Below are 12081 nucleotides of genomic sequence, written 5' to 3'. Positions count from 1 at the left end.
AGAACGATCAAAATGGAAGATCTTGTTAGAGGAAACCTAGAGTCACTGGTACTCACACAGCGTAGTGGTGAGCTTCTGTGGCTGGTCGTAGTGCACCATCGCGACACAGAGAGTGTTGAGGGCAACCACACAGAGGACAATCCAGTAGAAGCTCTGAGCTTTCACCATGCGCCGAATGAAGAACCGGAACATCTTCTCTTTCCTCCGAAAGTAGGACGAGCTCTCATTCTTTCCACTCTTCAAACTGGCACGGGCAAAAGGAGACCCTGGGACAGAAAGAAGAGTCACCACACCACATCGGCAGACAAAAGGCCAGAGGAGTTCCCGGGCACACAGACCCTCTTCCAAGCACCAGAAACCTGGCTGAGCAAAAAGCTGGGCACATTGATTATATGGGCTGAGCAAGGGCATCTTGCTTGCAATGACATCATGAGGGATGAGAGTCGTGATTTTAAAACTTCATGAATGAATGCCCAGCTCCACCATCTAAAGAAACTGGTCTTCCAAGCCCTTGAAGCAATCTTGATTGTCGCAGTATAACTCACAACCTTTGGGTTCCCGGTTGACTCGAGGGACAGAAAGTACCAGGCACAGCAGTATTTCTGCCCATGGCGTGGAGCACATCCACTTGGAGTTAGGAGCTGGCAACAGGGAAGCTGGTCACTATTTCCTGCGCTCCAAAGACCAGGCAATGATCCAGCTCTTCCTACTGAATTAAGTCTCCTTGTTGTAATTTCTGACTATGTATTTCTACAGCAGAGAGCTCAATCTGCCTCCATGCATCATATTTTGGGCACAGCTACTCATTTGTATCACTTCTGCCTATATCAGCTACATTTCGAATCTGGTCTGAAAGCCTGGAAAAGAGTCAAATGTTTTAACAATAGGAAGCTGACGGAAGAAATTATTTCTAATGTAAGCTCTCCCTCTGCGGTAGCAGGCACTGTTGAAAAGAATGATGAAAAGCCAATCTCTGGCCAGTGCTGAGGCAGGAGAAATCAGCACACGTTAGTAAAAAACACATGCATCCATTGGAGTTCCTCTGCTACAGCCGCTGTTGCAAGCAGGGAGAATCATGATTGTCACACTGTCCACTACCTGTTTCCCACTGTTCTGGCACCCCTTAAACTGCTAGTGAACCTGATTTCAAGATGGTTTGTGGCAAGATCATATGCTATTGCCCTTCCCCATCATAGGACAGAGCCTGACAGTGGGTAGGTCTGACCATGACACACACCATGCTGCCTTGGACCAAGCACCGTAAGAGCAGGTGACTTGCATGGGCTGTCATTGGAGGTGGCTGAGTAACACGAAGCGTTCTGGCTGTGGGAGCCAAATTTTTGAGTGTGCTCCCTTACATTTCAACACTTGGAAGGTATGGGAATCTCACCCTGTTTCATCCTGCGATAACATCAAACACAGCACCCATAGAAAAGATAAAAGCATCCAGATGTGTCAGCAATGGGTCCTCCAAGTCCCACAGTGACACAAGCACGCTGTGCTACCTCTCCGAAAGAAAGCTCCATTTCACATTTCTGGCCATCCACCAATACGCCAAATGTAGAGAAGGCCCTGGCCAGGCTTTAAAGAAACTCCTTGTGGAAAAGCTCAGTGTGCTGGTGTTCTGTTAGTTTGATAACTCTCCCTTTGTTTAAAAAGAAATAAATCATCTGGCTTGTCTATTGCTTTCAGACAGTAAAATGAACTACAGGTTAAGATATAGGCAGCACCGTATCACAATGTTTAGCAAATAAAGAACTCTCATATATTCCTAGAATCATGGAATGGTTTAGGTTGGAAGAGACCTCAAAGCCCATCCAGTTCCAACCCCTGCCATGGGCAGGGACACCTCCCACTGGATCAGGTTGCTCAAAGCCCCATCCAACCTGGCCTTGAACACCTCCAGGGATGGGGCATCTGTACTATTGGTTTTGAAAGGGAATAGCCTACTGCCCTTTTATTCCTTCTCAACTGGCTCTAGTGATCTTCCAAATAAATAAAAAAAAAAGGGGGGGGGGGGCGGGGAGGAAAGCAGCAATATTTAAACTGATGTATTTCTCCAGACTTTGCTCTCTGGTGATCAAGACAGTGTCCTGTGCCCAGCATAGCATGGAGGGTAGAGAGCCAGAAGCAGCCAGCATCAACGACTGCACTCTTATTAGCACAGAAAGAAAGGCAGGGAGTTAGGAGGAAACAAAAGAATAAATGCTCAGAACAACTCCAGAGAACGCACTGGGAAGTGTTTTTCACTACAGAGCTTTATAATGCAATTATGAGGCTCATCAAGGTACTTGTGTTTGACTTAAAGTGCAAGATATTCAGCCAATGGCCAGCAAGAGACCTATCAAAGTCTCTCCCACTCTGGTCTGCATCTTCATGCTGCACTCACTAATTATATTGTTAGTTCTTCTACAGTCCTTATGCTCCCATCCACAAGATGCGTTAGGAAACCATCCAAAAACTCCTTTTCTCAAAAACATATTCTTTATGCATAATTGCTCATATGATATGATTGTTTATGTTAGGCAGAGTTTCAGTCTTTTCAGGAGCCTGCAGAAGTATCTACTTTATCCATTTCTTCTTCTCTGCCTTGTACCACGACTCAAAGTCAAAAACACTTTTCCCAAGTGGGTGAACCACTTGCAGAAGGTGGAAAGCACTGCTGTTATTTTCCCTGCCATATGCTCCTGAGACAGTTCCCAGCTCTGCATCAGATTATCCACGAGCCCAGATGCTCCGTCATCCGTTGCCACCTGAAATGCTGAATTCAAAGATCTGTTTGTGTGGCATGGGTGCCCCGAGCCTGGAGGGACTTGGATGTGATTGCACAGATCTCATAATTATCACAACTATGAGAAAATATTCAAAAAAAAATGACCATTCCTTGTTTTCCGTGCAGGGATCTGAGTAAACAAACCAAAAATGCACACAGTCACTGCATTTTTGCCCTCTTTCAGTGACAGTCCTCTCATAGAAGTGTCAGCTGCTTAGCCACAAACCTCCAGCCTGCTCAAGCTGGGGCACTGAGGAAGTTCACCAGTGGGTAACATGCTGAGCAACATTCATTTACTGCAACCAGGTTTTCATGTAAAGGGGGAAAAAAAAATTCCAGTAGCAGCTGTAATCTCTTAAAATGTTAATGCCAAATTTCCAAAGAGCATTTGAGGCACTCATGCTCGCAAGCATCTATGGACACATACTCTCAAATGTACTGTTCATACTGCTACTCTTCTGTATCCAGGATTTGCTGGTAACTGGGGTGCCAAGACATTTCTTTGGAAGATAATGAGAACATCTGCTGCTTCAGCAGCAAAACAAAATAGAGACTCGAACAACGCGGAGAGGAATAAGCAAAACTGCCAACTCCAAAGCAAGCAGGAAGATGTCTCACCAGCCATCAAGTAAAAGCCCATGACAGAAAGGTCTTTCTGCCGATGTCCAAACATCTCTCGTTGGACAGGGCGCTGTGTGCTCCCAGCCTGACTTCCCTTGTAAAGCCCAGACCTGCCTCCACTTGGCAACATCTCAGGAGGGAACTAGCTCTCTGACAACTGCAGAACGAGTAGTACCTATATAGCCTCACAGTGTCTTACTCTCCAGAGCTGAAGGTATCAAGTTCACACTGTCATCGTTAAACTATGACGGGGTCCATGTTCTGCATTGCAGGCATGTGGCTACCTGTGTGCACACAACAGGTGCGTATCTCCATTTCCAGCTTTAAAACTGTGGAGAATTGCTTTAAGACTCTCTTCCAAGGCAAGATTATGAGAACTAGGGCCACTGCCCAGCATTTCCCAGTACCAATTCACACAGCAAAAGCTGCAAACCTGTATACCGTGCATTAGTGACAGATGTGACAGTGTCCACTTTCTCTCCTCCCCACAACAGATGAGGCTTAGCAGTAACGTTTGATGTATTTGGGCTTCATTAGCATAAATGAGCATGTTCCAAGCAGAACCGCAGTATGGCCAATCCAGCAGAGATTCTCCAAACGTTTCGGCAGGGCTCTTTTAAAGGGTGCAGCATGCAAGAGCTGAGCAGGGCAGCGCGGGGAGGGTGAAGCCACAAAGCCATCTGTTTTGCTAAGTTGAGTGCTGCTGCAGGAACAGTGACAATTCTCCTTCTTGAAACTGCAGCTTCTGGAGCAAAGGAGCCACTCACAGGAAACATAACATGAACACGTTTAGGTGGAGATCTAAACCTCGGGGAATGCGAAGCAAGTACTCACCAACAGAGCAAATGTCTGTGAAATGGTCCTCACCTTCTTCAGCATGAATCAGGTCATTTTTGCTCTTCTTTATCGCAGCTCTTTTCAACACTGTGTGCAAATTAAAGAGAAAATGCCCCATCAGCATTCGGAGTGGATTCTCTCTCCCCCTCCCTTCACTCTCCTGGGCCAGCATTTATTTCCCAATGCCAGCTTAAAGGTCTCGCACAAGAATAACGTGGAGCAAATCAGTCAACCTACAATCTTGTAGGGCCTCTGCGTGCTTCAATGCCAGGGTCGTTTGTTTATTTGACCTTCTAGATCTTGAAGGTTTGCCAGGCACAGGTCTGAACACTTACATCACACCCCAGCAGACACAGGAGGGTGGAGGAGTCACTGCAGCTGCTGGACCTTTGAGCACAGCAGAAAGTCTGGGCAGGGTCACTGAATCATTCCAAGCCCCAGTGGGTTATGAGATGAGTGCTTCTATCCATTAAAAACATTAATGTTGTTTACAGTGCACCATTAAGAAGTTAGCATTGATGGTGCTTGGATATGGTTTACCACAGAGCAATGCCTTAAGCAGCAGAAATGCTATGTTGAAAGCAACCGCCACAAATCAGTGAATATACTCTTAATAGTACCCATTGTAAGATTCCTTCCCTCTGGGGACGTCATAACACTTTGAAAACATGCTTTGTCCAGTCGCATCTTTCATGGGGAGGGTAAGTGTCTCTACACCAGTTCACTCGACAGGGAAAGAGAACTGCACCCTAAGGCTTCAGAGAGGTCCGCACTGTTCACCCAGTGCACCAGGGGTAATGCAGGAACACTGTGAACGCTGGTCCCATGACCACCTACCTGCAAACCTTGAGAACTAGCAGAAAAAAAAACGTTGATACAGTTTTCCAACAGCTTCAAGACATACAGTAACTAAGCACCATTTGCTATCAGCAGTAAGACACTCCACGGTGTGGTGATACATACGGTTCAGTAGGCACACACAGCAAACCCACTCACTCGGCAGTGACTACCCTGGGGGTAGGTTTGTACGAGAGGATCCCCTCACCCTAAACAAATTTCCCTGCTTTGACAGAGAAATGGATGTTGCTTCTTCCTCCGCGGCTAAGGCGAGCATTAGGGCTTTTGTCACTTCAAGGAAACACTCAGAGCATCACCCAGGTTCCAAGAGGCTCAAAGAGGAGAGGATGCTCTGAACCTGTGAGCTGGATCTAATTTGTTGCAAATAGCCACTTTTCCTCTTTTCTTCCCCACCCAGCAGTAGGCTGAATCCTCAGTCCCATCAATATCGGCTTTGGGGTCCTCCAGGCTGCCTCCGTCCCAGTAAAATCCCTCATGTCCAGGGCCATTCCCAGTACTGGAACATAACCAGGCCTGTGAGTAAAGTGTTATAACATTCCTTGGCATGAATTGAGCACATTCTTCTTTATCTTCTTCCTGCATGTGTTTAGCGATTGGGTTGTGCCATCTCTACGGGCACCTTGGATGCAACGTTGCCGTGCTTTGGAGACTAAGGCAGTTTGCTAGCATAGATGTGGGCTGCTCCATACCAGCTGCTTTCAAAGCTGGCAAGATTGCTGGGCTCCTTTAGCTTCGTAGTATAGAGGAAGCCTTTGTATACCTGGTTCTTACTCCGTGGCCTGTACCCACCTCTAGTGTGCTTACGCCACTCAGCCTTTCAGACTACTCTTCCAGACACTCATTTCAGCTCGCGACTAACAGCCCTGGCTGCACCCACGTGCTGGACAAACTTCCCCAAGGCAAACACACCCACGCACTCACAAGCACACAACGAAGATTTGCCAAGCACACCTCAGCCCTGACCTTCTGCAGCCCCAGCTCTTCCATCCCCAGGTCCTCCCCGTGCACGGGTCACCAGGCTGGCCAAGGTGAACCAGCAGCCGGGCACCTGATGCTCCAAGGAGCCCCGTAACGAGGAGCCAAGGTGCGAAACCACTTGGAAAGCGTTGTTGGTGACCTGGGCACGTGGGGCTGCGGGAGAGAAGCACTGCCCCGCTGTGCCACCTAAGCCCCTGGTGATTTGCAGTCCACTCACTGTTGTAGCTGCTGCCGCTGCTAGTCTCTGCCGGTGCCGTGCCTTGTTGAATCGGCCCTTCCGAGGCGGCCCTCCCTGACAGTGAATGGGAGGAGAAAAAAAAAGAGGAGGGAAAGGGAGGGGAGGGGAAAGGAGGAGAGATGGGAGGACGAAAGATGGTCAGAAAAGGGAGAGGGAAGAATCTTTAACTGAACTTTGACTGGCTGTCGCATCCTAAGAGCTCATCAGTCTGGAGGCACCGGGAGAGCAGCCCCCGTAGCCTCGCTGCGCCTCTGTCCGAAGCTCGGTACCTCCAGCCATCCTGCAACACTAGGGTCACACGTCGGAAGATAGGATCACCACACCCTGTTATGTCTTACTGCTTACAAGTAACAGGGGTCTTAGTCTCTGTCAAATCCATTTGGAAACCTCAGTTTAGAGCCCTGCCTTCACTCGGTCAATGCATTTCTCTCCTGGCATCTGCTCTGCAGCCTATCCCCGACACAGCCACCCATGCTCAGCAGAGGGTATCCTTGTCACTCTGCGGTCCCACAAGCAGCACAGGGACCGACCTACCCCAAGGGCAGATCCCCATCCCAGAGTGGTGTGTCACATAACTGCTTATCATCCACCTGCAACCTCAAAAAGAGCTGATATGGGAAAAGGTATTCTTTAGCCCGATTTATGCAAAATGCATGCAAGAGCGTGTTCCTCACAGCCTCCTGGTTACAATGGAAAGCCATGGCAGTGTACAGCAGGTGAGCCTCTCACATACCACAGGAAGAAAACTGCACAGCAAACAACCTACCGTCTAGAGGAGATTTCTCTTCTGCATTCTTGTCTTCCTCTGCCAGCATGACCTCCTCTGTAAAAGAAGAAACAGCAAGGTTCACTCTCATATTTACCACATTCCCACTTTAGATCATCTGAGCTGGACACAGCAGGCATCTGATACAGCTGCCACCAACCTTACCCCATTGCATCACCCAGTTACAGCAAGCCTGTGGAGGAAGGGATGGCTCAGAGTGCCGTATTCCTCACTCTGTGTCCCTCTTGCACAGGGACAGGAGACCAGAGAAATCACCAGAAGACTGTAGCACTTCCTCCATGATTTCCCTACCACTATACAGAGTGACAACTACTCACTCCAGTTTCTTTACCTACCATCCACAAAGGACTTCCAGAGTCCAAGAACCTTCCTTCAGACCCAAGCAAGACCAGAGATCTCCATAGGTCACAGCATGGTCCCTCATTCCCAGCCATGTTGGAGACACCATTTGAGGGACAAAAGACGCTCTAAACCCATTGCTGCTCTTCTGTCTCCATCAATAAGGACTCAGCCCAGTGAAAATGGATCTCTGTCTCATGACACAAGGTAGCACAGGCAGGGCTGATTGCTGCATGTCAGCTGTGCCACGTCACAGGGGACACACTATCACCAAATAGCTATTAGATCAAGACTTTGTCCAAATAAAATCCACAGCAAAGTTGTCATGGGGGAATTCTGGCTAGGACTGTTTATGTTGGACAGTATGTGCAAGACCATCACTGTTGGATTCCATTGCCATATAACCCATCTCCAAAATACAAGTTTGTACTTTCTTACAGTGCAAGAATTCAGAAAACACAGAAATAAAAACCGCCAAACAATCAAAAGGGACTCATTTTTACCTGCAAGAAAGACAATCGCATTTCCTGAGGCTTCACAATGCAAACATCATCACCCAGCTCACTTTGCAGCACATACCACACTGTGTCAATACTTGAAACCTTTCAGTTCATGCAGTCTGAACCACAGATTTCTGCTTGTTCTTAATCGTAGAATGGCTTGGGTTGGAAGGGACTTTAAAGCCCACTTAGTTCTACCCCTTCCGTGGGCAGGAACACCTCCCACTGGATCCGGTTGCTCCAAGCCCCATCCAACCTGGCCTTGAACACCTCCTGGGATGGGGCAGCCACCACTGCTCTGGGCAATCTGGGCCAGGGCCTCCCCACCCTCACAGCAAAACATTTCTTCGTAAGATCTCATTTTGATATCCCCACTTCCAGTTGAAAACCATTCTCCCTTGTCCTATCCCTGCACTCCCTGATCAAGAGCCCCTCCTCAGCTTTCCCGGATCTCTTTTCAGTGCTGGAAGCTGCTCTAAGGTCTCCCTAGAGCCTTCTCTTCTCCATGCCAAACCAATCCTCTCTCAGCCTGTCCTCGTATGGGAGGTGCTCCGGCCCACAGATCATCTTTGTAGCCTCCTCTGTACTCTCTCTAACAGCAACCTTTATTTGTTGCAAGATTATGTGATGATTTCCTAAAGGATAATCTAAAACAAACAAAATATTCCATTGGCAGTTGGTAAACTGCACACTTCCTTGTATTATTACAACTGTCAAATTCTTTCACACGCTTGGTATAGATGTAATTTAGGATCTTACTAAAACATCTGACACTGTGTTCCTACAAAATTTTGCTTTAAAATCTATTTAAGCCAGTCTAGATGGAAGGCTAACTGAAAAAATAAACAACAAAAAACCCAGACCAGAGGCCAAACATCAAAGCGTGTAGCTGAGAGCTATCTGGAAGAATACTAGTGGGATCAGGACTACCACATAAGGCTTATATAATCTCTTTTTTAATCATCTGGGAGAGAGAGTAATGATACATTAATAAGACAACAAACTGAGAAGGCTGAAAAATAATATTCAGAACTGAGGAAAACTTGAAACCTAAGCAAAAGGAAACAAAACAAGAAGATGCAAACTATTACACCGGAGACATGGAAGAGAGTGAGGAAATCAGTGGCGCTTAGAAAGGGTTAAGAGCATTAAATCCTTCCAAAAATCCACAGGCCAATGCAATTCAGGTGTTCCCTAAGGCTCTTTAAAACAGGTCAGAAAACTGAAATGGGCTTTTTTGGTTGTTCAAGAGTAATCTTTCTCCAAGAGACAACCCAGAACCAAAAAGTTCTTCCAACACCTTGTCTTGGGAAAAGCTGTACTGGTGTTTTGGGGCTACAAATAGTAAAGGTGTCAAATGACAAACCTTGATCTGGTGGAAGGTGTCCCTGCTCATGGCAGGGGGTTAGAACTGGATGGGCTTTATGATCCCTTCCAACCCAAACAGTTCTATGATTCTATGTGAAATACAACGCAAACCTGTGCTGGCAGGAGCATGAGCTGAAGATGCCAATATAGTACATATTTTTCCTATAGACTTTTTTTAAGTCTATGAGCTTTTAAAAGTTTTATGTCATATCTGAAGGTGATATATTCACATTGCTGTGCAGGACTCTGTATAAAAACTGGTCTGGCTCCCAGGAACAGCAGAGTCAGTAGTGCCACACAGGTGTGCCAGCACTCTTTAAGATCCAGGGATTAAAGCACTTCAGGCTTCTCTGTTTTTATCTTCTCTGCACAATACAGATGTGGTTTTTTCTATGCTATAATTGTACCAGCACAATGCAGTGAAAAATTCAAACCCATTTCAAGTGGTGTGTTGGTATAGGTCTTGTGATAAAGAGCAAGCACAGGAAAGCAAGGACACCTCAGAGAAGGTCTTCTGCCACTCCTAGAAAGAGAAGCTGACTTTTAGACAGCATATGGTAATTAAATAGACTAATACAAGCTACTGCGGGGAGTGGACACACCACCAGGCAGGCGGTGAGCAACAAAAGTAAAGATCTAGCGAAGGCCAGAAGGACCAGGGGGTGTTCTTCACGGGCTACACCCAGTGCTTGCGATGCAAGAACTGTGCCTGCAGAAGGAAGATCTCAGCCAGACCCAGCACACCTACTGGTCAGTGCTGTAAGGGCTGGTGGCTTCAGTCACATCTTGTTTACAGGAAAAAAAAAAAAATTAAAACACTCCAAGAAAGAAAGAGTCTGTTTGCTTAGCTGGCAGCCCAAGTCTGCACTCGATTTGTACTAGTGCAGGAAAAAAAAGTCATTGTACTGGTTCCTTTCAAAGATCCCTGACTCTGAGTAGGAAAAGAAATTCTTTTTTGTCTGTCACCAAGCAGTCTTCTTGTTTTGCATGTTGCTGTAATAATTTGTCCTGACTCTTTGCTGTCCTTTGAGCAAAAAAGGAAGAACATTCATGAGTCCCCAGCTCACCTCTGGGGACTGTGAACTCTGTGAATGCATAATCACTGCAATCTGCATGATGTACTGGTGCCACCTGATGTCCCAGTGTCACCTCTGCCCCCACAGTCAGACTGAGGAGAGGCTTGGCCATACTGAGTTTTCAGAAACCAGAGTGATAAATACCAGGAGGACCTCAGAATTTGTCAGTTGTGACAATTTGGTATCAACGTATCTTCACCTACAAAGGAGGCAGCGTCTCAACAGCTCTACAAACCAGACTCAAATTCAGAGCCCAGAGCTGGTGCCCAGGCACATCTCCATCCATAGATATACCTCACCAGGTCTCAGTTTTACTGTTCCCTTAAACTAAACAAAACTCTGGTCTCACCTATGCAATTCCCTCAAGCCCAGTTCTCCTCCACCACTGCTGGCCAGTTCTCTCCTTTGATAACCGCCCTGTCAGTCACGTATCCTCTGGGAAACCAAAGGACTACATCTACCCTAGTCAGGCATTTTATGGTTTTTAAAGCCTGCTAAAAAACTAGTTCAGCAGGATACTCATCATTGCCAGGATCTTTTATTTTAACCATACAGCATCTTAAGCAGAGGATCAGGGGCTGCACTGCCTTTAGTCCCCACTGTAGCACAGAGGCTGGAAGGAGATAATTGAGATACCTGAAAATCCTCCAAAGAATAATTCCTCTACATCAGAAAAAAATCATAGAATCATAGAGTAGTTTGGGTTGGAAGGGACCTTAAAGGTCACCTAGTTCCAACCCCTGCCATGGGCAGGGACATCTCCCACTAGATCAGGCTGCCCAAGGCCCATCCAACCTGGCCTTGAACACCTCCAGGGACAGGGCAGCAGAAGCTTCCCTGGGAAACCTGTTCCAGTGCCTCACCACTCTCATGGTGAAAAGCTTCTTCATTTTGTCCAGTCTAAATCTGCCTCTCTCTGGTTTATACCTATTGCCCCTCATCCTATCACTCCAAGCCTTTGTAAACAGTCCTTTCCCAGCTTTGTTGTAGCCCCTTCAGGTACTGGAAAGTCACTATAAGCTCTCCTTGGAGCCTTCCCTTCTTCAGGCTGAACAACCCCAACTCTCTCAACCTGTCCTCATATGGGAGGTGCTCCAGCCCTCTGATCATCTTTGTAGCCTCCTCTGGACCCATTCCAACAGATATTCAAGAGACAGTATCAAACCAGCAACTTGCAATCATAGAATTGTAAAGGGTTGGAAAAGACCTCCAATGTCATCCAGTCCAGTCATTCACTTCTAGCCTCCAAAGAAAAGCACAGGGGGTTCACTAGGCTATCAGAGTCAGAAGTATGTCAGCAGTGAGAATAATTGCTGGTAATTAAGAACTGACAACACACAGGATGTTTGCAGGACTGGAAACAAAGGCAAACCTCATACTGAGGAACTGGCAAGCTGAGCAGCACAGGCAAAGCAGCAGAGAAACATGGTGCACCTTCTCTTTGGCATGGGGAAACAGGACATTGTGTGCTTGAAAGAAGGATGAATTACAGGAAATAATACAAGTTCAACAGGTGGCAGATCTTAGAAAAAATGAAGACCAACTGAATTTAACCGTTGAATCTTCAGTGTTGTTAAACAGAAAAATCAAATAAAAATGCATCCCTTGGAAGAAGCCATCACGCTCTCCCAGGGAACTCTAATTTGTCTTTCTGGCAATTATCCTTCCTTGCCACCTCACACACATTTCTGCCCTTTTTCATTGAT

The 12081-nt window shown here is 46.7% G+C and overlaps 1 protein-coding gene across 20 annotated transcripts in view; it reads right to left on the bottom strand.

Annotated features, from left to right (window-relative positions):
• Positions 1-12081, bottom strand: part of CACNA1B (calcium voltage-gated channel subunit alpha1 B) — a 317979-nt gene that overhangs the window by 140048 nt on the left and 165850 nt on the right. For 10 of the 20 annotated variants that reach the window (XM_069872974.1, XM_069872988.1, XM_069872975.1 and 7 more), the window contains 4 exons: positions 7072-7128; positions 6285-6359; positions 4229-4318; positions 57-266 (listed from right to left, as the gene is read on the bottom strand). In XM_069872974.1, coding sequence (XP_069729075.1) covers positions 57-266; positions 4229-4318; positions 6285-6359; positions 7072-7128 — 432 coding nt within the window. The remainder of the gene's footprint in view (positions 1-56; positions 267-4228; positions 4319-6284; positions 6360-7071; positions 7129-12081) is intronic. The other 10 variants (XM_069872983.1, XM_069872992.1, XM_069872986.1 and 7 more) reach the window with 3 other exon arrangements.

Source organism: Phaenicophaeus curvirostris, chromosome 20 (assembly GCF_032191515.1).
Source record: "Phaenicophaeus curvirostris isolate KB17595 chromosome 20, BPBGC_Pcur_1.0, whole genome shotgun sequence".
Lineage (NCBI taxonomy): Eukaryota > Metazoa > Chordata > Aves > Cuculiformes > Cuculidae > Phaenicophaeus > Phaenicophaeus curvirostris.
Note: the sequence above shows the minus strand (reverse complement) of the source record. Positions and strands in the feature narration are given on the sequence as shown.